General features: G+C 32.2%; 1 protein-coding gene across 2 annotated transcripts in view; it reads left to right on the top strand.

The window, feature by feature from the left end:
* The first annotated feature begins 18,902 nt into the window (after positions 1–18,902).
* The window catches only part of LOC143069058 (eIF-2-alpha kinase GCN2-like), a 68,024-nt gene continuing 59,101 nt past the window's right edge, over positions 18,903–27,825 (top strand). For both annotated transcript variants that reach the window (XM_076243489.1, XM_076243488.1), the window contains exons 1-3: positions 18,903–19,156; positions 24,523–24,647; positions 25,320–25,422. In XM_076243489.1, the coding sequence (XP_076099604.1) occupies positions 19,052–19,156; positions 24,523–24,647; positions 25,320–25,422 (333 nt within the window). In that variant the 5' untranslated portion in view covers positions 18,903–19,051. The remainder of the gene's footprint in view (positions 19,157–24,522; positions 24,648–25,319; positions 25,423–27,825) is intronic.

Raw genomic sequence — 27,825 nt, 5'->3', positions numbered from 1 at the left:
GTTGTCAGTATCCACTGTAGTGTTATCAGAGTTGTCATTATCCACTGTAATGTTATCAGAGTTGTCAGTATCCACTGTAGTGTTATCTGAGTTGTCAGTATCCACTGTAATGTTATCAGAGTTGTCAGTATCCACTGTAGTGTTATCAGAGTTGTCATTATCCACTGCAATGTTATCAGAGTTGTCAGTATCCACTGTAGTGTTATCAGAGTTGTCAGTATCCACTGTAGTGTTATCAGAGTTGTCAGTATCCACTGTAGTGTTATCAGAGTTGTCAGTATCCACTGCAGTGTTATCAGAGTTGTCATTATCCACTGCAATGTTATCAGAGTTGTCAGTATCCACTGTAGTGTTATCAGAGTTGTCAGTATCCACTGTAGTGTTATCAGAGTTGTCATTATCCACTGCAATGTTATCAGAGTTGTCAGGTTCCACTTTAATGTTATCAGAGTTGTCAGTTTCCACTCTAATGTTATCAGAGTGGTCAGCATCTACTGTAAGGTTTTCAAAGTTGTCAGTATCTACTGTAGGGTTATGAAAACTGTAGATACCTAGAATAGATATCAGAGTTGTTGGTACCTGTTATAGTGTTTTCTGTGGAGTTAATATCTACTATAGTGTTTCCAGAGCTATCAGTATCCACTTATTGTTTTCAGAGTTGTCAATCTCAACTGCAGTGTAATAAGAGTTGTCAGAATCGACTGTAGTGTTATCAGAGTTGTCAGTATCAACTGTAGTGTAATGTCCATTATAATATTATCAGAGTTGTCAGTATCGACTGTAGTGTTTTCCGAGTTGTTAGTATCGACTGTAGTGTTATCAGAGTTGTAAGTATCTACTGTAGTGGTACATAGTTGTCAGTATCGAATGTAGTGTTATCAGAGTTGTAAGTATCTACTGTAGTTTTATTAAAGTTATCACTATCTACTTGGTGTTTCCTAAGTTGTCAGTATCCACTGTAGTGTTTCCAGAGCCGTCAGTATCCACTCAGTGTTTTCAGAGTTGTCAGTCTCAACTGCAGTGTAATAAGAGTTGTCAGAACCTACTGTAGTGTAATGTTATCAGAGTTGTCAGTATCGACTGTAGTGTTATCAGAGTTGTCAGTATCGACTATAGTGTTATCAGAGTTGTTAGTATCAACTTAAATGTTATTAGAATTGTCAATATTCACTGTATTGTAATAAGAGTTGTCAGTACCCATTGTAGTGTTATCAGAGTTGTCAGTATCGACTGTAGTGTTATCAGAGTTGTTAGTATCCACTTAAATGTTATCAGAATTGTCAATATTCACTGTATTATAATAAGAGTTGTCAGTACCCACTGTAGTGTTACTAGAGTTGTCGGTATCCATTGTAGTGTTATCAGAGTTTTCAGTTTCCACTGTAATGTTATCAGAGTTGTCAGTTTCCACTCTTATCTTATCAGAGTTGTCAGTTTCCACTCTAATGTTATCAGAGTTGTCAGCATACACTCTAATGTTATCAGAGTTGTCAGTTTCCATGGTAGTGGTCCAAGAGTTTTGAGTATCTACTGTAGTGTTATCAGGGTTGTCAGTATTCACTATAGAGTTATCAGATTTGTCAGTATCAACTATAGTGTTATTAGGAATGTAAGTTTCAACTGTCGTGTAATCAAATTGTCAGTATCCAGTAATAGAATGAAATTCAAAACAGTGTGGCTGTGGCCATTGATTGACACATTAAATTCATCCATTGACTGGGACAATTTAGGTGAACGTTTGTATGTAACGACCACTGCTCACTATGTACTTTTTAAAGACACTTAAACTATGGGGTCACAAAAGGTTCTCAACACCTTAATAAAGTAATTCGAAAAATTAATCAGAAATAACACGATGGTTTGATTTATATCAATTATATAAATAAAAACATATAGGTTATTCCTGATTAATTTTTCGAATTATTTTATAATTAAAGGCGTTAAGAAACCTTTGGTGACCCCACATTTTAAATGTCTATCGTAGGTACGTCGTGAACAGTGGTCGTTACAGACAAACGTTCACGTAAATTGTCCCAGTCAATGGATGAATTTAATGTGTCAATCAATGGCCACAGCCACACTGTTTTGAATTTCATTCTATGTTATCAAAGTTGTCAGTATCCAGTAATATGTTATCAAAGTTGTCAGTATCCAGTAATATGTTATCAAAGTTGTCAGAATCCACTGTGGTGTTATGATCAGAGTTGTCAGAATCCACTGTAGTGTTATCAAAGTTGTCAGTATCCACTATAGTATTATCAGAGTTGTCAGTTGTCTCTTAATTGATATCAGAGTTGTGTCCAGTCATATTATCAGATTTGTCACACGTTTAACCAACTTTTAAGTCTGAACGACTTTCTAACATGTATATATTTATATATCAAATATGAATAGCTACAAATAAACTCAAAGTGATAACCATAAAAAATAATAAATGTATCCACAGACAATATTCGTAGATAATCGTGTTCTTTTCTTTTATATTCAGCATTATTTATCTTGTTATCACAATGAAATAAATCTTATATCTTTAATCATTGTATTGATGTAATATTACATATTTGTAGGTATTAATTTTTGTCATACTAGTATCTTTATTTTGTCTTTTGTGTTATTTTCAGAAATAAAGTCGGTTGTATTTACGTTGTTAGCCAGATCTGTAATGAGTCAACCAGTTTTTAGTCAGATGTTTTGTTATCGTGTTATTGGGTTATTGTTATTACCTTGATATTTTGTTGAGTAAATGTTAAATCTTCCAAATCAGTGTTATTGGCATATTTATCGCTTTTCATCATGATTCGTCACAGTGCTATTATCAGATATCTCGTTCGTCAAAACGTTATTGTTAAAATCATGATTAGTCGGTTCATAATTGTTAGAATCAATGTGTTACTGACAAAAGTATGTTTGATTTTAAGTCATTGTTATAATCTTAATAACAATAATTTTAATAACAATAATGTGTTAAATATAAGTCAATGTGTTATTGTTAAAATCATGATATTAGTCAATGTGTTGTTGTTAGAATCATAATATTAGTCAATGTGTTATTGTTAGAATCATAATATTAGTAAATGTGTTATTGTTAGAATCATAATATTACTCAATGTGTTATTGTTTGAATCATGATATTAGTCAATGTGTTATTGTTACAACCATGATATTAGTTTTTATCATATATTTAGTAGTAAATACAGTAGTTTTGAATATATGATAAATAGCCTGCTATTTAATCCATATCGCGCAACATTAATACGCACCCTTTATCGCATGGCTATCCTTTATCGCACCCCTACTCGGATTTACAATAAGTCAATGTGTTATTGTTAAATCATGATATTATTAGTCAATATGTTATTGTTAGAACCATGATATTAGTCAATGTGTTATTGTTTTAATCATGATATTAGTCAAATGTTATTGAAAGATATGTTGTTCGCCATGATATTATTGTTAGACTCATTATTAGTTCATTTGTAATCGTTAAAAATCATTATTAGTAAATGTTTCATCGTTTTACTGTTAGATTTGTTGTTAAGTAATATATTATTTGTTATAACCATGATTCTAGTCAATGTGTTATTGTTAGAATCATAATATTAGTCAATGTGTTGTTGTTAGAATCATAATATTAGTCAATGTGTTATTGTTTTAATCATGATATCATTGACAGATATATTGTTCGACATCATATTATTGTTATACTCGTTATTGATCCACGTGTTATTAGTTACAGCGGATTCCATTGAGTGTGTAGCGAAAGGTAATATCTTTGGTTAGCTTGCTTGTTAGCTGAACTGTGAAGTCATTATTAGGTCAGGTATACTACCCTCCTTTCGAAGTAGCATAGTCCAACAGACAGATCGATTGGTTTTCTGTCGGACTAGTCTATTCTTCAAGTATGGTAGTTTACCTAACCTATCAATGAATTCACGGTTCAGCTAACAAGCAAGCTAACCAAAGATATTATCTTTGGCTACACACTCAATGGAATCCGCAGTAGTGTGTTATGGTTGAAATCATGATTAGTAATAGTTGTATCGTGTTATTGTCATATGTGTCATTAGTCATTATGTTATTGTTAAAATCGTGATATTAGTCGATGTGTTATTGATAGAATGATGATGTTCTTCATAACGTTTTTGTTAAAATCATGATAAGTCATTATGTTAGTATTTGAATCAAGATAAGGTTGTCATTTTGTCCCTGTCATAGTTATTGCTTCTCGATGTGCTTTCGTTAAAGTATTTGTTGTGTTACTTTATATATTTTGAATTCGTATTCCATGTATCATTTGTCATTTTTTGTTGTTGCTCATAGTATTTCATTTCATAACATTATGTACTATGAATTAATATGATTATCAAATTTCAATTATTGGTAAACATTTTGTTCAAGTTAGTATCAGTGGTTATCGGATTTATCATTAGTCATTGGGTAACTGGAAGACAAAAAGATAGTTGTCGCGTTTTTGTGACTATTCTGTGGTTGTTAGTACATCGATTGTCATTACACTTTGTTGTCCAATTGGTCATTTTGTTATTGTCAAATTAGTCGTTTTGTTATTGTCAAATTCGTCGTTTTCTTATTGTCGGATTTGTATCGCGCGGCAAAATGCAAGATGACTCGTTATTCATGTTCTTATTAACAAATGTATATTGGGTATAACCATATCATCGATCATTAAGTTGTTGTTAGATTATCGCTAGCCATTTTATATATCTATCAATTATTACACATTCAACACACTGGTCATAGCGTTATTTTAAAGTTATTAAAAAAAAATAGTTGACCATTATAGATGAGGAAAGATACATCGGTCATTGTCAGACTTGCTATTGATACTTATATATCAGATTTAGAATTAACGATGTGTTAACTACGGTAAATACAATGGTATTTTCATATTTTCGAATTTGTTATTATTGTGTTTTGTAACGTTATAATCATTATCGGCTAGGTTAAGATGTTACTGTTAGATCTGCCGTTGACCATTCTGTTATTGTCATATTTATAACTGATTATAGCCCAAATGTCAGATTTGTAACTGATTATCGGCCCTTTTGTCAGATTAATAACTGATTATCGCCATGTTGTCAGATTTGTAACTGATTATCGTCCCTTTTGTCAGATTTGTAACTGGTTATCATCTTATTGTCAGATTTATAACTTATCGTTGGTTAGTGTTATACTGTCAGATATGTCGTTCGTCAATATACTAGTAAAATTGTCAGAATAATAACTGCTCATTGTGCGTTTGTCCAATTTATAATCCCTCACTTTGTAAAGTTTACTCCGGTATGTCATTTCATTTTGGTCATTGTGTTGTTGTCAGATATATCGCTGGCAAATATGTGCTATTGCCACCTTGGTAGCAGGTTATTGTACTTTTATAAGATTTATAACCACTGCTTATGCTAATTGATTACTAGTATATATTCCTTTGTATTTTGATGCGTCCTTTGTCAGGTGGGTTCGTACTTTTATTATATATATCGATCATTGGTTATTTTAAAGTAGATTTAATATCAGTCATTATCGCATTGGCATATTTAAGTTAGTCATTGTGTTAATGTCAGCTTTACGTTAGTCATTGTGTGAATCCTCTGGGTTTGTCATTGTGTTAATGTCAGAATTAAGTTGGTCATTGTGTTAATGTTGGATTTGAAATGATAATTGTATTAATGTTTTGAGGTGATCATTAAGGTATGGCAGCTTTAAGTTGTTCATTGTGTTAATGTTTTAAGTTTGTCATTGTGTTAATGATAAACTTTGCTGATTGACATATAGTTGCATTTTGTTTTTGGCTGCTTCCATTTACAACTGCACCATTGTGTTGTTTGCAACTGTTCAATTGCCCGTTGTTTAATAGCAGCTTTAATGTTGCTCATTGTGTTGTTTGCAGCTGTGTCAGTGCCCATTTTTTGTTGGCTGAATTATTGATCTTTGTATTGTCTGCAGCTTACTATTGCCAGTTGTGTAATGGCATCAATTGCATTCCTCGTTGTGTTGTTTGAAGCTGTGTCAATTGTTCATTTTATGTTTGCCGCATTATCATTGCTTATTGTGTTGTTTGCAGCTGTACCATTGCTCACTATGTGTCGGCAGATTGAACATTGCTCATGTTTTGTTTGTAGCTGTTCCATTGTTCATTATAAACATGAAGTTTTATCGTTCCTCATTGTGTTATGGACAAATCTACAATTGCTCATTATGTGTCGGCAGATTGATCATTGCTGAATATGTTGTTTGCAGCAGTTCCATATCTCATTTTGTGTAGGCAACATTTTTGTTGTTCATTGTGTTGTTCGCAGCTGTACTATCGGCTGTTGTTTAATGGCAGCTTTTACATTGCTCATTGTTTTTTTTTTGTAGCTGTACCATTGTTCATGTTACGTTGACAGAATTATCATTGCTTTTTTGTGTTTTGCAGCTGTATCATTGCTCTTTATATGTTGGAAGATTTATTATTGCTTTATTGCAGTTTTTCCGTCGTTAATTTTGTTTTCACAGGTTCATCTTTATTCTTTGTTTTGTGTGCAGCAGTGTCATTGCTCGTTTTGTATAGGCCGTTGTTACATTGTTCGTTTCGTGTTCGCAGATGTATCGTTGCTCTTCATGTAATTGTATCTTTATCATTGCTCATTTTATTGATTGTTGCTATAACATTTTCTTCTTTTCTGGTGGTCTATATTATTGGTGATCGTTCATTGTGTTGTTTACAGCTGTATCATTGCTCATTTTGAATTGGCAGTTTTGTCATAGCTGATTGTGTTTTTGCGGCTTTACCATTGCTCACGGTGTTGGTACTTTTTTATTGTTCGTTGTGTTGTATGCAGTTGTACAATTGCTCATTAAGTAATGGCAGATTAATCATTGCTCGTTGTATTGTGCCTAATCTTCTATCGGTCATTTTATGTTGGCAGTCTTATTATTGTGCAATGTGTTGTATGCAGCTGTGTCAATACTGTTTATGTAATGGCAGCTTTATGATTACTCAATGTGTTGTTTGCAGTTGTCAGCTGTTTCAAATCTCATCTTGTTGAGACATCAATATAATTGTGTTGTTGGTAACTACGACAATGTTAATTGCTTTATAGCTGATTATTGGTTCGTTTATCTGCTATAATATTGTTCGTTGTGCTTTTTTGCAATTTTTCATTGCAAATGATAAATAAAGGCAACAGTAGTATAACGCTGTTAAATAGTCATAAATCGATTGAGAGAAAACAAATCCGGGTTACAACCTAAACCAGAGGGAAACACATCAACTAAAAGAGGAAAACAACGAAACAACAGAAACATTGAAATGCAACAACAAACAAACGACAATGCAAAACACACAGAAACGAACTATAAGATAACAAATGTCATTTTCCTGACTTGGTACAGGACATTTTTATAACAAAATGGTGAGTTTAAACCTCGTTTTGTTGCTAGCCCAACCTGGCGCTTTTATGGCAATGTTAAATACACCACTAAAATGAAAGCAATACATGACAGGATTACAGTACAAATAAATGCAAAAACAATCAGGACAGAATAATACAAAAATAAACAATATAATAGAACATTTCGACATGGTCCACAGAATAATAACGAATACGTAAAACAACCTAAAACAGCACACAAAAAACGGAACCATGAACTGTCCGTCACACATCTGTATCAACACCACAAAAGTGACGTTATGCGATATTTAAAAAAAGGATATAAATCAAGATTAGGTTTGTAATTATGTTATTTGATGTATTTTATACCAAAAATTGCAATGTACAAGAATATTTAATATAGAATTGTATTAGTAATAAGTTAATTAACTGTATTAAATAGCTATGTTGGTATTTCTTCTAAATCAAACTGTAAAACAAATAACACCTTCATCATATATACAAGGCTCGTTGTTTTACTTTTGTTAGTAGTTCTATGATTGGTCGTTGTGTTGAGTTTGCTGCATCATTGAAGTGTTATTACTGCTTACAATTTCTTTTGCGTGTTGTTCTATCCTTCTAGGTCGTTGGGTGTTGTAGGTGCAACATTTCGTAATAAAGTGTTGTCAGTTTTGTATTCACTGAAATCCTGCATTGTATATTCGGTTTTTATGGTACGGTGCATCTTTGGACGTTACTCGTCTGATATACAGATCTACTCCTTCTGTTTAAGAAGGTTAGTTATCATTCATCTTTTATTTTTCGACGTATCTTTGCTTATTGTATTGTTAGCAAATTTGTCTTTGTTCGTTTGATATTTTGGCAGATTCTGGTTTGTTCGCTGAGTAATTAACAGATTTATCTTTCTTCAGTAAGTTGTTAGCAGATTAATTGCTGCTTAAATGATATTGGCAGAACTATGTGAGTTCATTGTTCATTGTGTTGCTTGTATGTTCACACATTAACCGTTGTTTTAAGGAGTTATCTATATAAAGATAGGAAGATGTTGTATGATAGTCCATATGACAACTATCCATTTGGACCATACAGTCGCTCAGAAAGAGAACAACACCACGCACTAACAGCCATTTTGACACAACTATCCACCATTTTGTTCCTTTCTTGCCGATTATTTTTTTTACGAAATAATGAAATGAATAAAAGGAAAATGTGTTTGTTAAAGGGCCAGTTGAAGGCGCGGCATTTTCTCATTGGTGTCCTTCTGTCCTTGTGTTCTGTTCTTTGGTCGGGTTGTTGTCTCTTTTATACATTCCCTGTTTCCGTCCTCGTTTTTATTGGACTGCAAATAGAATCGTACATTATATTAGAAGATTCGATAACTGTTTTGTTTTTGTTTTTGTAGAACCATTGTTTTCACGTTGCCATAATCTAAGCTTACGGATCCCGAGCAAATTTGCCATTTCTTGTGTTGCTATGCATATAGATCCGTTTTCTTTACATTTTTCCTCTTGTCATAGACGGAGTGTATTTCATTGCTTTCAAATAGTTGAAATGATTTTAGTTTGATTAAGTTATTTATACAATCATAAAAGTTACTTTTATTTGAGGGATGGACGTAACTTAAAGCAAAACCTCTGTTATCCAGGGTTTTTGACAGCGTGCTGATCGTCATTGAATATTTTTGTAGACTTCAATGATTCATATATTTATCAACCAAAGTATACGGCATTGGAATACTAGAATTCCTGAAACTAAATCAACAAATAAGACAAGAAATGCAAAAGTAAAATAATAAATAATGAACAGAAAGATTTCGAAATAAAAACCTCAGGCTCTTGTGAGACAGATTTCGCTTACTGAGACCAATGCGTTCACTTTATTAAAACTTCCCTATCAAACTAAGAACTTTGTCATGGCAATTAATTGGAATTTATTATTGGTTATTTTGATTTTTCTATATTATTTAAGCGGATTTGACTTGTTCTTTCGCATTTGCTGTTGTCCGCAGCTTTTCTGTAGCACTATATGTTGCTAGGTAGAGCTAATATGTATACTCAAAGTTTGTTTTTAACGGGCCAATTGTCCAACTGGGAGCTCTATATCTTGCTATCGGATTAAATCTTTAGATACGCGCTTCCTTGTTCGTCTTTACCTAAGCTTTGGTTGATATGAGGTCAGACTTGTGCCTCGGTCTAAAATGAGGTCGTCTACTAGAATTGGTTTAGTTTTTTATGGACCAACGTTTTCAGCTATAGTCAGTGATGCCAGTGATGTTGCTTCGCATCACACACAAGTCAGCTCCTTCTGTTCTGAAATTCAAGTTTTTAGCATAAGAAATAGATACATTTTGTGACCTGTTTTATTTATCTATTTAAGAAAATATTTATCTAATAAATTATTTATTTATTTATTGTCTTTTTTTCCATTCTTTTTTTTTCTTCTACTTTTTTTTCAATTTTCTTGCTTTTTAACTAATTGTTTATATAATTATTCATTTAGTTATTTTTATTCATTTATTTCACTTTCTTTAACTAATTCTTTATATATCTATTTAGAAATTTATATATTTATTTATTTATTTTCATTTTGATGTTCAGTGGTTTGGTCCTAGACATTCTTGTATCATAAATTTTTGGACGTTAGCGTTAAACAATAAATTATCTTTGTTCAATATGTTGTAACCTCCGTTTAATTTAGACATCAAAGTGTCGTCTGTTCAATGGTGTTCAATTCTTAAACGTCAACAAATCTTTTTTTCAAATCTAAACCTTTTTTAATTTTATGACGTGTATCATAAGTATTTAATTTAATCAGATAACTTGGAGTGATAAAAGAAACAAGAAAAGGACCGATTCAAATCGGAAGTTTATAAATACTACTTTGAATTTTGATATTTGGTCGGTTATAGTGTACAGTGGGTGCAGACGGGCTATAAAAATACCTAGGCGTTTATAATTAGTTATGCTGCATGGCGATGACTGAATGTGCTTAGCACCATTTTTAATTTTCAATGCAAATGACCACTTTCATAAAGTGATGTTTATCATATAACGATATGCGATAAGGTGTATCATTTTCAAAGCTTCGATTTAAAAACGTTATTAACGAAAGGTTTTAATTTTCACTGCTTCGGGTCCTTTTTTTTTAACTATTTGATCAAATCTATAATGAGTTTTTGGGAAATAAAGTTTGTATATGATTTTGATAAGGGAGATCAATCATCGACGCTTGTTTTGGTTCTTTGAGATGGGTACCGAAAGTAAAGTAAATAAACATTTGGGACTGATCTACTCAGTAATCTAAGGCCAAACGTGTGGTTTTTTTTGTTTTGCATCAGGTTTTTAATGATCTCCAAAAAGGAAAAAAAGGAAATTTAGTAAAAGTAAAATGCAGGTTTTTCTAAGAACATATTTGAAATATAGTGATATGTTTATGTCCTGGACTGATTTTAAAGTGCACGAAAAAGGAAAAATAACAAAAATACTGAACCTCAAGGAAATCCAAATCGGATAGTCCCTTATCAAATGGTAAAATCCATAGCTCAAACAGTCAAACGAAATATGGAAAAAAACTCATATTCTTGACTTGATATGTAGAAACTTTAAGATTAAAACTGGTTTTATAGCTAGCTAAAGCTCTCACTTCTATGACATTCGCTTAAGGTAGATCATAAGTATATACTTTTGGAGACCGATTTTTCTTATAATTATCAAAAATGAAGATTTTAATAAAGGCTTTTTTTTCTCAAAAATATGATAAAAAAGAATGAGTCGCCGCGCCATTTTTCAAGCTATGAGTCGTTGAAAATTGCCTAAATTTGGTTAGATTGTTCATGTAAAAACCCATTTATGTGCATAAAAAAAATGAATGATGTTGTCAGAACTGTTCGCTATTGACGACAAAATATTACGGAATCGTCTGCAAAGTCCAGCAATGTCGGACATATATAAATAAGTTCTGTAAAACCCGTTTCTCGATCACGTCCAATTTTATTCAAATTGATTTAACATAACTCGAAAACAAAACTAAACAAAAAACTTAAGTATTTCATATAGGTAAACACGTAGACCTGGTGTCTATATCACTTGCATCCGTTTTAGTAAAGTTACTTACTAAAGAGTATATAATTTACTTATGTTAATACTCGCTGATCATTTATAGGGCTGGAAATGTACTATTAATAAAAGCAACAGTAGTATACCGCGGTTCGAAAGTCATAAATCGATTGAAAGAAAAAACAAATCCGGGTTACAAACGGCTTAAACCGAGAGAAACACATCAAATATAAGATGAAAATAACGAAACAACAGAAACACTGAAGTGTACAAAAAACAAACGACAATGCAACATACACAGAAACGAACTATAAGATAACAACTGCTCTTTTCCTTGATATACTAGTAGGACATTTTAAGAAAAAAATGTTGGGTTGAACCTAGTTTTGTGGCTAGCTCGCACTTTTATGAAAACTGGTCAATTAATTTAATGTTATTGATAGACATCATCAGTATAGGTCCATAGAAACAGAACAATATAGAAACAATTTCCAGTTTAACACAGATAGTTCACTGATAGAGCTGCGATGAGGTGGAAGATATACATCATGTTTTTCTTCATTGTCATTTCAATGAACAATCAGCAGAACGAAAAGATATTTTTAGAGAACTTATAAATAGAATGATAATAATAAATAATTTTGACGCAAGTTGTCCCGATACACAAAATCTAAAACTATTAACCCGAAATAAAACCCTTCTTATAGGCTAGCTGTCTCTGATTTTATAAATCAATTATTCACGTCATTCGGACTTTGGTAGATATTTGTGTCATTGCAATTACTATAAAATCAACCTTTATTCGCGATTAGAAATATAACGCGCATATAAATCGTCGCGAAAATGTCAAATTGCTGCTGTAGAAAGGTCTTAACGCAAAATAAAGTAAACGCGAAAATAAGTTGGTTTACATGTATACCACATCTCCTTATTTTTATTTATGTTTACATCTGTGTACTAAAAGTTTATTTTTTCTCATATATATCTTATAGTTTTGTTTGTTTTTTGTTTGTTTGTGTGTTTTCTTGTTATGTTACTATTTCGTTGTCTTCGTGTCTTTGTAGACTTGGCCAATGTAGGAGAATAAATAAATAGAACTGTTTTTCTTTTTTTCTATATGTGTACATAATTATGAAGTGTAATGTATTGAATAAATAAAGAAATCTTATGTTTTAATACACATAAAAATAGTTCCACACAATGTTGAACGGTTTGCTCTACTGTCAGTAAGTTGGGGTTAGACTATACATAGAAAAATATGAAAAAAAACACTTTATAAATTTCATGCGTCCGAAGTATCTTTTTTTCATTTACCTTCAAAGCTGAATAGTTGAAAGCTCGGCTAAATAAATAAACATATATATACATGTAATAGAAATATATTATATGTATTTAGAATAAATTTTAGGTTTATATTGATAATAAAAACAAATACAATTAAATACAATATATATATTTCTCATCGCGTATGTTTCATAAAAATGTTATATTTTATAATAAAAATTGTAAGCACGTTTCTGTCGTGAACTGTAAATATATTAACTGATTTTAATTCAATAGAAGACAAAGTTACCTCAGGAACAAAGGAAAGAATTTACAATTTACATTTTTGGTATTTTATATTAAAATAAATATTTTATTGGGAACATTTGTATGCTTTAATCCTCCCAACAATATCCTGTTTGTTCGGTATTATTCTGTTACAAGAAAATTTACTTTGCGAATTGTCACTCATAATTATCTTCTAACCCTTCTCTTATTTTCATTCCTATGTGCGTGTGTGTTGCATCCTATTAGATTTTTTCCTTCAGAAATTCACTTTGTATTTTGTTTCCGATCTTGTTTCATTTTAAGGAACAAAAGTGATTACAGGTCCGTGGTTGGTGTTTAAAGTAATAAGAATACATTTGTCATAGAAAAAATATGTTGACCAAAAACGGATCATCGCTATATTGATTCTTTCGAATTTTTAAGAAACGAATTTCTGAGATACTTTTTCTTGTCTTTTTTTAGCAACAACAAAAAGTAACATATGCCATGAATTTTATTCCCCAAATTTGCTAATTAAATCTTCTAGGCTATATTTATTTTCAGTAATCTGTCAAATAGGCTCAAATCACTTAGAACAATTCGCAGACGCCTTTTTGCAGTTGGATTTGAAGGAACCAAATTTTTCGGTTTGATGAAGTTTAATTATCTCTCTATATTAGAAGCTATAATTTCCCAGCTTCAGCTTGTTACCGATACAATTAAATTATATCTTTGAATGTAAAACACATCAAAACTTGACAACATACATGTGAACATTTTTACAGTCGAGTGAGCTCGCTCGAAGATGGAATATTAACTTGACATGTCCTTGTCCACGAGAACAAGACATACTTCTGCAAAATACTAGGTCCATTTTCTTCGTCTTGATTTGCAATTTTACAAATTGCTACGAAGAATAGATAAAAAATTAGCGCCCATGGTCAATATGTTAATTTTAAGCAAAAATTAAAAGACTTGTCTGATGAAATTAACGACATTCTGAGGTACATGACAGCTGTATCGTATTTTAATGCATTAAAATGTTGCGTTTTTTTTTGTATTTTTCAGATTTTATTTATTTTTGAACATTTTATAAATTATTACTCCGTTATCGAAAATTAAATTAAAATTTTTTAAGTGTTGTCATTACCATCCCATTAAATAATTTAACTTATTGCAAACCTGTTACCAAAGTTCAAATTTGAGAATTAAAAAATGCCTGATATTCAACATAAAAGATAATTTAATTATAAAATGAGATAAAATATTTGGTCGTGGTCGCTTTTGACATGGGAGTCACCGATAATGTCCTCGTTAGAGGGATCTTTGCAGGAAATTACAGATACATCTCTGATAAGAACACGACAAAGTGTTGATAAGAATTTGAAGCAAGAAATTAAAGGGTCACAAAATGTCATCCTGCCTCAGAAAATTGCCTCCGTGTAATATTTATGTTGCACTGGCTGATAGCCATGGACATTATTTCTGTTGCATTACATATTGGTCATGGACAATAGACAAAGGGAGATAACACACTTGTAATATCGTGGACGTTACTGTTGATAGATACGCTGGAGTTGTCTCTGATAGGCTTTAAAAATATAATTTCTTCTATTAAAATGATAAAAGATATATATAGCTGAAGTAGTAAGTACTTCGGCACTGACATGATTTTAACAAACCTTTCTAAAATTGTCCATTAATGCAAAATTTTGAATTTATAAGAAACTAAGGTAGATAAATTTTGATATATTTTCTAGGTCCCTCTTTGGTCATATAGCTCTTCAGATGTTTATGTTATTATATATTCATGGCTTTCAAATATTCGGCTTTCAGCATTCCTGATGAAAGTAAATCAACAGAAGCGCATGGATGTATTAGAAGCTTATATATGAATATACCATTATATGGAACATTTCAGTTTGATATTAGACAAGGGATGGTTTCCTTTAAAATAGAGTAAGATAATCTAAGGAAATAGAAGTTTCTCATATACGGGGCTCAGATACTTCACAAAAATGAATTTAATGTATTTAGGTCCTATTTGGTTATATAGCTTCAACTGTTTATGCTTTATACATTCATGGCTTTCAAGTATTCGATTTTGAGCGTTCCTTGATGAAGGTAAATTCAGAAAAGCACTTTGAACGCATGCACTGTCTAACGTATTATTTAAAAAAAATAAAATGAAAAAATGTTTATAAGATCTGAGAAAACTTGCAGTAACTAAGCATGTTTTATATTTGTACATTCTATATGTGTATTTCCAAAGTTACTCTTTAATTCAGTGGTTGTATTTGTTTCTGTCTCTTTTATCTGTTTTTCGTTAACTGTTTCCATGGTTTCGGTTTCATACACGGGGCCGACGTATTTTGTTGTTGTTTGAACTGTTTCGTATTTAACATATCGGTGTCTTTTATAGCTGACTACTCAGTTTTTGCTTTTGTTGAAGGCTTGATGGTGACCTATAATTAATCAAATTCACGTCAGTTTGGACTGTTGTCGGTTATTTGTCTCAAAGGCAACCATACCGCATCTCCTTATTTTACATCAACCCTTAGAAATTTTAAACATATAAATAAGAACAAGTGGTAGTATTGCAAATGCGACAAATTTTCGCCAGAAACCAAACTGATTGCATCGAAGTTAACAACTATATGCAACAATGAGCAAAACCCATATCGCATAGTCGACTATGAAAGGACCCGAAATGACAAATGTAAAACAATTCAAACGAAAAAATGAACGAACTGATTTATGCACTAAATAATGCACGATGCACAAATATGATAGACATCGACTGACGACAATCATTAACTCCAAACTCCTGACTTGAAACAAGCACATACAAATGTGGCGCCTATATCCCCTGACCTTGGATAGTGATGTAACTGTTCAACATATGAACAAACGATTAAAATCAGTTAAAAAGGGTTTATCTTATAAGATCGAAACAAAGCAGACATACATCTATATATTACTATGCGGAATGGGCTTTGCTCATTGTTGAAGGCCGTACTGTGACCTATAGTTGTTAATTACTCTGCCATTTGGTCTCTTGTGGAGAGTTGTCTCATTGGCAATATTAACGCATCTTCTCTTTTTTTATATATCAAAACATTTAATCCCGCTGCAAATGTTTGAACCTGTCCTAAGTCAGGAATCTGATGTACAGTAGTTGTCGTTTGTTTATGTAATTTACACGTGTTTCTAGTTTCTCGTTTTTTTATATAGATTAGACCGTTGTTTTTCTCGTTTGGATAGTTGTCGTTTGTTTATGTAATTTACACGTGTTTCTCGTTTCTCGTTTTTTATATAGATTAGACCGTTGTTTTTCTCGTTTGGATGGTTTTACACTAGTAATTTTGGGGCCCTTTATAGCTTATTGTTCCGAATGTGAGCCAATGTTCCGTGTTGAAGGCAGTACATTGACCTATAATGGTTTACTGTTATAAATTGTTATTTGGATGGAGAGTTGTCTTATTAGCACTCACACCACATCTTACTATATCTAGTTACGCATACTGTTCCTACAATTCCTATGATTTAAAACTAAATCTTCGAAATTTCCTCCGCAAAACAAAACAAAAAAATGTTATCAAACACTAATTACTTTATAAACAAATTTAGTATATGTTTCATTTATGTTTCTATAGCCCTTGGTCGTATGCTTAGTAATATCTAATATATTTGAAGATTAAAACAACAAAGCTGTGTGAAAAATACGGCTATCCAACGTTACATAATTTTTGAAAAACTGTTTTCACTCTTATGTATAGTGATCCTATTTCTTATTCTCTGATCTTCCTAACACTTGGCGGTAACAACAACGTGTGTCGGTTCTTTGTGACATTAAAGCCGTTATTTTGTCAAATTTCATTTAACTCGGTGGCTGCATGTTATTAAAAAGAAGATGTGGTATGATTGCCAATGAGACAACTATCCACAAAAGACCAAAAACATTAACAACTATAGGTCACCGTACGGCCTTCAACAATGAGCAAAGCCCATACCACATAGTCAGCTATAAAAGGCCTCGATAAGACAATATAAAACAATTCAAACGAGAAAACTAACGGCCTTATTTATGTAAAAAAAATGAACGAAAAACAAATATGTAACACATAAACAAACGACAACCACTGAATTACAGGCTCCTGACTTGGGACAGGCACATACATAAATAATGTGGCGGGGTTAAACATGGAATAACTAGTGGAATGTTAAGTTGGAATAAGAAAAATGTTCAATTACGTTTTCCGTTGACTCAACGACTAAAAGTGAACTTTTATAAGTAGATATCGTAGAAAATGTCGAACAAAAAACACAGACCGGGCGAGCAGGGACATTGGTCATCCCCCCTCCCCCCCCCCCAAAAAAAAAGAAACACACTAAGCACAGATCAATCTGAGTGTACCCGCAGTTACTGACCACTAGTTCAAAGCCAAACACAACTCTGACTGTTTATGACGTCTTATACTAAATCCACTGGATGTTGGATGTGTACTGATTGATAATTTTATATATAGATGCATGATTATTTTATAAGTTGTTAGTGGCTCTGAATTAGCTGTCAGTAACTGCGACTAAGTACTCTCAGATCTGTATTTAGTGTCTTTTTGTTGTTTGGATGTACAAGTATTCGCGGCCACGTCCACTTATATTTGTAGTATTTGTATTTTTGTCTATCTGATGAGTAAAGCCCTTTTGAACTGATTTTTATAGTTCCGTCCTTGTGTTGTACTGTTACACCACTATCCCAGGTTAAGGAAAAAAGGGGCTAGTGTGTCCACTATAACATGTTAAACCAACGCCACATTCTGTTTGTATGTGCCTGTCCAAAATCAGGAGCCTGTAATTCAGTAGTTGTCGTCTGTTTATGATTTACATATTTGTTTTTCGTTCATTTTTTGTACATAAATTAGGCCGCTAGTTTTCTCGTTTGAACTGTTTTATACTGTCATTCCGATGCCTTTTATAGCTAATTATACGGTATGGGCTTTGTTCATTGTTGAAGGCCGTACGGTGACCTATAGTTGTTTTAAAAATTTCTGTGTCATTTGGTCTCTTGTGGATAGAGTTGTCTCATTGGCAATCATACCACATCTTTTTTTTTTTTTAAATAAAAAGTAATGCACCTAAGAATAATATGTAGATGTATGTTTTTGTATCTTTAAATGAATACATGGTTTTGTCTTCATTATGTTTATACAGTACTTAAATAAAGAAAAGTCAACGGATATTCTATGATAACATTTTTTTGAACTCTTTTGAACCTTGGAAAAATCGTTTTTTGAATTTTTTTTTTAACAATATGAATGTTGTTGTTTGAACAATATGAATGTTGTTGTTTGAACAATATGAATGTTGTTGTTTGAACAATATGAATGTTGTAGTTTGAACAATATGAATGTTGTTGTCTACTTAAAAAAGTTGGACCTTTAATGAAAAAGATGACAAAAAGTAAATGCTAATAAAATTTATTTAATTTTATACTTAAATTTCTGGATGAAGAAAAAAAGGAAACCAGATATGCACGTGAGAAATTGTCCTATGAAATCAGTTCAATATAACAGACTTTCATTTCAAAAAGATGGGTTTTTTTCATAAATAAATCTGGCACCTTAGTTTTTGATAGTTTAACCTCTAAACTTTAAGTTTTGAATGTTTCTGTTGTACTTATGTACATCAAATGGTGCTTGGAAATATTTTAAACCAAACTGAAAAGGTTATTTATTTGGAACAATCCAAAACGAGATGCTCAGAAAGGCACTCAGTCATAAATCATTCAGTGCAATAAGCACTTTTTGCTTGCTTAACGAGTTGATAATCATAAAGGGATAAACTAGCGTACTAAGACGCGACTTCGCAGTCTTTTTTTTTTAAATGAGGTACGAGGTCGGGATTGGTTAGTAGTTTTTAGCTTCTCTCGTGGGTTTCCGGTTCCGATGGACTGATGATGAAACGTTAAAAATGTAAACAACTCATATTTTCAGTGCTATCGTATCCTGTAAGATAAAATGCCATTGAAAGCAGTAGTATGCGAGTATAATAGGAGTCCGTGCTAGTTATGAAATGGCAGACGACTCTCTTCTTCAGCGACAAGAAGAGGAATGGCAAGTTTTGCAAGCGGTTTACATGGACGATGTTGTCGATCTTAGAAAGAATGTCGCATGGAAGGTATATAATTTGTACACGACATGGGCTATGCATTATAATTCATAAAAGTATTTACTTATTGCAATTTAAAGTAGTTTAACTTAAACACAAGCCTCTCTTGTGTCTGTCTAGGTAATATATATATGACGCCCGTCAAGCAAAAACCACCCTTATCGCATTTGACGTCGTTATCGGTAGTCAACGCTAGAATGTAACGTAGAACAAACCGATAAATTGCATGTTGAAATTGAGATATTTTTCTAAACATAGCGTTATCCATGCGAACTGAATAGTATATTCTTATATTAAATATAAATACTTCTGTGAAATAATGCCGTATTTAGGATTTAAAATTTAATTTTGTGATAAATTTCTATTCAAACTTTTCAAATGCTTGTTTTGACATACGCTGTATATTCTTATTGTCTTGAGAGAAATGCTTTATAAACAATATAATAAAATCCCACACATCACCATGTCTCATTAATACATAGTACCACGATATGTGATGATACATGTATTAACCTTCTACAAGGTTCTTCTTTCTTTAAGGAACATGTGTACTAAGTTTCAAATTGATTGGACTTCAATTTCATCAAAAACTACCTTGACCAAAAACTTTAACCTGAACTGGGACGAACGAACGGACGAACGAATGGACCCACAGACCAGAAAACATAATGCCCTCTACTATCGTAGGTGGGGCATAAAAATTTGCAATGCGTTTAAAACTGTTAGTATGAAACAAATATCAGTTCATAATAAATTATATCACTCACTTTAAAAAAGTGGGGGTATACTGTTTAACCTCTGTCTGTCTGTTAGTCAATCCATCCGTCAGACCGTCCGTTCGTCCCATGAATATATTCGTCGCATATCTCTTAGGAACTACATTACAAGGATATCTGAAATTTGGTTTCAGGGTTTATATAATTCAGTTATATCGTGCGATGCGTTTTCAGATTCATCACTCAACAACTTCCTGTTTACCGAAATATTTCGGCGGGGGTATCATCAGTAAGCAGTAACTCAATGTTTCACTTGTTTTATAAATGCTTTAGAAGTTTACTTAAATCTCCTACAAAAATCGCCAAAATCGGCTTTAGAGATCCCAGCCACTCATCTTCTAAGTGGAAAGGGGATGGAATTAACTCGGCTCATACGGCACAAAAACTATAATAAACCTAAAATTTGGTTCTTTGGCCAGGATGTTGTCTCTTTGACAGATTCTGCATTTCCTTTCTCAATTTTATTCAGGACAAGTTTTATCTTAATTCTTGTTTTACATTTTCTAAAAGTAAACAAAATATAGGTGTTCTGCATCCATTCGAAAACAAATCTTTTAATCTTTTATTCTTAAATGGTCTGTGTGGTAGGCCATGAAGAAACAAAACATCAAAGAAAGGAAGAAAAATCATCAGTGATCATTATAAAATAAAAAATGATAGAGGCTTGAGCTAATTCGAAAAATGATTAACAATTTTGGATGCATACACAAGATTGTTTAAGCTGGTTAATCGTTGTTACAATGTTGTCAAATATATGTATACTATCTAATGGTCACAGTTCAATTTCGTTGTATTAATTTTCTTTGATTGTGAATAAAATGAGATGCGGGATATTGTTTGACTTAAATTGAGTTGTTAAACTTGATTGAAATAAATATGCAACTCTAGTACAAAAGGTTATACAACGACGAGAAGACATTTTTTTAAATTGATGATTTTGACTGAATGATCAGGAGTCACTGTAAATCTCTAAATTCACGGATATATAAGGTTAACAATTCGATAATAAACTTTCAATGGTATTTTTTAATGCCATGTAAAATCAGAAACAGAAACAAATGCAATTTTGCAATGTTGCGTTAATTTTCAAAAAAGATGATGCTGGATATATTACAATGATCTTTTAACATGAGGCAAGGACTAATGGAGGCAGTACAAGCTGAAAAAAAACATATAATTAGTTCACATCAAATAAACTTGTTGTTCTTCATATTTTTTTCAATCTTGAAATGTCATACTTTAAATGTTAAAAAAACAATCTATTTTACTTTTGCATAATATTGAAATTTTCAAGTTCACTTCGAATCAAATTTCTCTGATAAGGGATATCCAGGCGAAACTTTATTATAATTATAGTAATACATAAACATAGTTGATATTTATTACGAACACGGACAGATTGAAATTTCGCACCTGAGATATATTTTTAATGTTATTTAATAAAGTTTTCAAATGTTATTTTTCGTTTAAATCACTTTTAGTTTAATGTGCAGTTTAGTTTGTTGTGTAAACATTGACATGCGTATATATTTATTGCAAGAAATATATCTGAAACGGATGAAATTGCACACACAGCTGCAGTTCTCATTCAACGATAACATTGAAGATAATACATGTAGAAATGAACTATTCAAGGAAGGCAAAGATATGTATTTATTTGGTAAATTGAAATAAAACGGCGTAGATTAATCCTGTTCTAGATACGGCCAGCGATCCGCGAAAGCAAACAAAATTTTACAAAAACTTTTGACAAGTAAGTTTGTCGAGATACATTTCTGTTACCTATAGTATTCGAGAGTCCCGTTTAAAACCTTTGATTTAACACATCAACAGTAAAAGAAATACCAAGAAGATATCAAAATGTTAATAGACGTCAAAAAAATACATTTTCATTGGTACAATATTTGAAAAATTATGCTAGTCTGCATGGTTTACCACAAACAGTACCTCATAACAGACATTACTCTGAACCTCAGATTGTGTTATCTTCTTGTGAATCAAAAAAGTCGGGTTTTGACACATATGTATCAGCATTTTAGACAGATGGAACTGGATGTAGATATATAAAGAAGATGAGTATGAGTGCCAATGAAAGAACTCACCGTCCATGTCATAATTTATAAAAGTAAACCCTTATAGGTCAAAGTACGGTCTTCAACACGGAGCATCTATAGACTAGATATGTCCACTGAACAGAATGGACAAATGTCTGGTCGCCTTGCTGTCCACACATAATATTTGCATCTATATATTCTGATGTGTGTCGTAGATGAGACTCTTATACTAGTATAATAGTCCGAGCCCGTAGTTATAGGCCTTCAACATTGAGATAAAACATACCGTATCGTCGGCTATAAAAAACCCCGATATGAAAAATATGAAACAATTAAATTAATTACAGCCGATTCCATTGAGTGTGTAGGCAAAGGTAATATCTTTGGTTGGCTAAGGTATACGACCATCCTTTCGGAGTAGCCTGGTCTTACAGACAGAAAGATTGGTTATCTGTCGGATGAGTCTACTTTTAAAGGAGTGTAGTTTACCTGAACTAAAAATGACTTCACGGTTAAGCTAGCCGCGAATCAAGTTAACCAAAGATATTACCTTTGCCTTCACACTCAATAGAATCGGCTGTAAATTAATACCAGTATTAAACACCCTATTGGCAAAATATATTCCAATCCTGTAGATTAAATGTTCAAACACTGACCTTCCACAACAAATTCCCACATTGAGCTCCTTTAATCTATATTTCATTTCTAATTTTATTGTCAATTTGATTTTGAATGGCCAAACTGTTTTAACTGGCAAATATGAATTGATTCAATCTGAACCTTAGAAAGATCGAATAAGAATGAAAACTAGTCAAGTTGATCCTTAATATCATATAAATGCAAACAGACACCACGCGTGAAATCATAAATCATAAACAGAAAACTCAGATGACCATGTCTTAAAATCAAACGAGTGAAACAAAAAATAACACAGAAATTTAAAAATTGAGCAACACGAACCCCATGAAAAACAGATAGTGCCCTGGAATAATCAGGAGTTCATACTTCAGTGTGTTTTTTTTTATTACATTTAAGATAACACTGAAATCGCTACCAAAATAAAAAGAATTCTTTTATATTTGAAATCCAACAAATGAAAGTCTTTATTGTTCTGTTATTGTAGGAGAACAAATTCGGTATATGACTGACTATCTTGCTTTGTGTGTGCTACATGTAACTGGAAGATATTAGAAATTTAAGCCTTTGGTCATACTAAACGTTTGTTAGATTTTGTCCAGCTAAAAAAAAATATTGACGATCAAACTGTGATACTGTCTCGCATGTGGCAGAATTCTTCCAAAAATCATCATCAATAAGATAAGTCGGTTAACATGGTAAGCAAGAGAACGATGAAACTACTTAGAAAATGGAGTGATTAGAAACCAATTTTATCTGTTTTGATTAAACCTATTCTATGGTATCAGAAAGTACCATTATTTCATCGTTGCTCATGATAAATCAGAAATTAATTTTACAAAAAAAAAATGAACAAAATGATATAATAGTTCGATAATTTGGCTCGTCGTGTAGTTATTCCTGCAGCCAGAATTGCATGTGTTAGGTAGGAACATCTATATTTAAAAAAATCGTCCATATGCTAGGAAGGAATATCAGGCTACATTTTGTCAAGTACTAGGAGAAGAGTAAAGTAGTAAATTGCTGCAAACTTAAATCGACGTCAAAGTGTATGATTCTAACGTTACGTTGAATTTTACGTTAGAACACATTTCATGTGTTACCAAAATTGAAATTTCTCAACTAATTTTTCACCGATCGTTTTCAATTTTTTTACATTGTGTTGGCATACGTATTTTCTGTTTAATTAATAAAAAATCTGATAATTCATAATTTTTGCCATAAGGGTCGTTTTTGCTTGTCGGGCGTCATATATATATATGCCGTAAAAGTATTAAAAAACTCCAATAGAAAAATGCATATTAGTTCAAAAAATTATTATTGTAATATCTCTATGACATGATTGATAAGTATGTAACCGTGACCTGTTGGTTATTATACAAGGCAATATGTGTCCTCAAGGTATACTCTAAGGTTTATCTTAACGCACAGGCTGCTGTGAATGAAATGGCTGACCAGGGTCTGCCAGGCAAATCGTGTTGTCTTCTTTTCCCCGAAACATATACTGGGGAAGAAACATCTATAAATAGCTTACGGAATCCCCAGATAAGTGTCCAATTTCACCACATTATGCATGATTCAGGAGGTTCGATTCAGGATGACCACCAAACTGATTGAGTGAATACAATGTGAAGGATGGTTCATACATGTATTTAAAAAATTCAGCCAAAATTAGCTATATAAATACCTGAAGGTTGTCATAGATCATGTAACTGCTGGTTGGGTATATGTACATTGTATGATACGTCATGTATCTGAATGCATGACGTAAGGAATATACGAAGGGGTATTTCAGAGTGAATCAACACAAAAAGAGTAAATTTTAACCAAATCAATGTACTGTAACAGAAAGTTCCCTTTTGTTGTCCAGTATTGAATAAATATATTTATATGTTTTTCTGTATTTTAGGTTGAGAGACCTTTGCATATATGTTTGATACTGAAACAGCAGCAGTCTGAAAGTGTAGCAGGGATGACTGACAGTGATAGCATGATCCATATGGTTATTAAATGTCCAAATAAATATCCTGATTTGTAAGTTTAAAAAACAAAATGATACAGATAAATATATACATGTACATGTATTAGGACTATTAATTAAGACATGCATTTATATGATACAAATGTACCACGGGGAGGACTCTTTCAAAATAGAGTGACCACACATACAAGCAATTTATGAGACTTTCACACATTTGATGGTGTTCAACATAATATTTCGTACCTATCTATCTTTGTAAATTATAGTTTCCTTTCATGAAAACAGCTGCAGATGTGACTGTGCCATCATTTAGACAGCAATGCAAAAACAAGCTAACCAATTTGTCCATAAAGTGTTCAGTATTCAAAATCATGAAAATCAAATTCAATTGCATATTTTGAGTCAAAAGGACAGCAACCCAACAAAGGAATTAATAAAAACAAAACATTGTATTGTATGGTCTTCAGTGTCAGAGCACAACTTTTTTCAGCACCTCCAAGTTAAAAATTTGACTAAGAGGATTAAATGATAAAGGTTAACACAGCAGGAGAGACAAAATAATAGCTCTACAAATTTTACACTTCAAAAGATTTGTTAAGTACATGTATTTGTTTTAATTTATTGTGCTATAGGTATTTTCATTACATGTGTATATAAGGGAGATAATTGCTTGAGTAATAAAATACATTTAAAGATTTAATACTGTTAAAGGTATTTTTTTAAAGGGTACCAGAAATAAGTCTAGAAAATGCCAAAGGACTGTCCAATGAACAAATAGCTGTGTTGAATACAGAACTTATAGAACTAGCCAAATCAATGGTTGGAGAGGTAATTTATGTGCAACCTAAAATAACTTACATTAAATGATTTTGTATAATAGATAGTCATGTGACTTTACTATTATTAAAATTTTATTAACTGAAGAGATAGAATATTTTTAAGTTTATACAATACTCAAACATACATCACAAGCAATCTACATTTAACATTACATACATTCTGAGAAAAAATTGAGAACAAGTATACAAATGTAGAAGAGGAGAGAACCAGTACAAAGAGGGATAACTCTGTTTGTTCACTTCAACTTTTATCTCTTTCTCCTTTCTCATCTGAATATTTTTATTTAGATACAAACTAAATACTGTACTAAATAAAATTGAGAATGGAAATGGGGAATGTGTCAAAGAGAAAACAACCCGACCACAGAGCAGACAACAGTGGGTCTTCAATGCACATCTTCCTATATCTTGAATCAGATACCAAGCTTTTATGAATGGATGTTTGCCAGGTTAAATTCTCTTAAATTCAAATCTAAGGGAAATATAAAGAAGGCAAACAAGGCAGTACATACTTTTTCTATTAAATCATGTAAATAGTGTTGACAGAGCCTTTCACATCTGTGTAGGAGATAAAGTTTTCTGAAATTATTTTTTTCTTGTTCCTGTCCCTTAATTTTTAAACTTAAACTTTCCTCATTGCCTGTCACAGGGGATATTTTAATGATTTTATCTTTAATACATGATTCTTTATTGAGTTTTTCATATTCGTATTGTATGGCATAGAATTAATGTAAATTCCTTGGTAGCTCTTTTGTATATATATTGTAGATAAACCGCAGGGAATTATAGTATAACTAATCGCCGTATTTGAATATAAAAAAATAAGACAACGCGTGACCGAACGACGCATGGATTTAACGAGTGTTAATCCATAGCGGCGTTCGGTCACAAGTTGTCTTATTTTTTATATTCAAATACTGCGATTAGTTATACTTTTTATTACATTGTCAAATCGCTTTTTTTTTTATGAAATTAATGTAGAAAATGTAAGGGACTATATGTTTTTCCTACGCATTTACAATTTGTTTTGATCCGACGTTATCGATTGTCTTGACAACGCCTATTGTTGTATGACGTCAGAGAGTGAAATAACCACGTTTATTTCACATGTGAAATTATCGGTTTTTATTTAACTGGGAAATCAATGTAATTTATTGCAACCAATGTAATAAATGTTGTTAATTTTCTTACATTCTGTAGCTGTTTACCATCAGTATAAAAAGATTATATGACCAATTGCAACAAATTCAAAACATCTTATTAATTCATATAAAAGCCTTTTATTTCAACTTGGAACTATTTTTGGGATACGATTGCTTTTAAACAATCTGTAGACTTATACCATTGACTCAGGGCCATGCCCTCACGTCAACCGTTTTATTCTAAACATCAAGGAACATCTCAGATTCTTTAGAATTGTCTTGCTTTAAATGGTATAAAAAACAAAAGGATTGAATTTAAACAACTGTCCTATAATGTTCTTCTCGTAATCTTCATGTTTCGATATTTCCCTTGACTTGTATGCATGTTTTTAACAACACGGAAAATAAGAATTAAGCAGTATTTATATTTAGTGTTTTTTTATAAATTTAGAAACGCGTCAGAGGGAATTCCCCAGTTTTGATAACATACGAGAGTTCTCTGAATTCCGATCGATAAATCTATTTCTGTCATATAAGAACTGAAGTGGAGTTTTTGTCGAGCCTGCGACTTTTGTCGCAGAAAGCTCGACATAGGGATAGTGATCCGGCAGCGTTAGCTAACTTCTTAAAAGCTTTATATTTTAGAAGGTGGAAGACCTGGATGCTTCATACTTTGTTTACAGATGCCTCATGTTACGAAGTTTCCGTCAGTCACATGTCCAATGTCCTTGACCTCATTTTTTAATGGTTCAGTGACTACTTGAAAAAAAAGTTAAGATTTTTTGTAATATTAAATTCTCTCTTATTATAAGTAATAGGATAACTATATTTGGTATGTGCGTACCTTGCAAGGTCCTCATGCCCGTCAGACAGTTTTCACTTGACCTCGACCTCATTTCATGGATCAGTGAACAAGGTTAAGTTTTGGTGGTCAAGTCCATATCTCAGATACTATTAGCAATAGGTCTAGTATATTCCGTGTATGGAAGCACTGTAAGGTGTACATGTCTAACTGGCAGGTGTCATCTGACCTTGACCTCATTTTCATGGTTCATTGGTTATAGTTAAGTTTTTGTCTGTTTTTTCTTATACTGTATGCAATAAGTCTACTATATTTGGTGTATGGAATGATTGTAAGGTGTACATGTCTAGCTGGCAGGTGTCATCTGACCTTGACCTCATTTTCATGGTTCAGTGGTCAAAGTTAAGTTTTTGAGTTTTGGTATTTTTTTCTAATACTATATTCAATA

This window comes from Mytilus galloprovincialis, chromosome 3, assembly GCF_965363235.1.
Source record: "Mytilus galloprovincialis chromosome 3, xbMytGall1.hap1.1, whole genome shotgun sequence".
Lineage (NCBI taxonomy): Eukaryota > Metazoa > Mollusca > Bivalvia > Mytilida > Mytilidae > Mytilus > Mytilus galloprovincialis.
The sequence above is the reverse complement of the archived record's forward strand: the minus strand, read 5'-3'. Positions and strand labels throughout refer to the sequence as shown.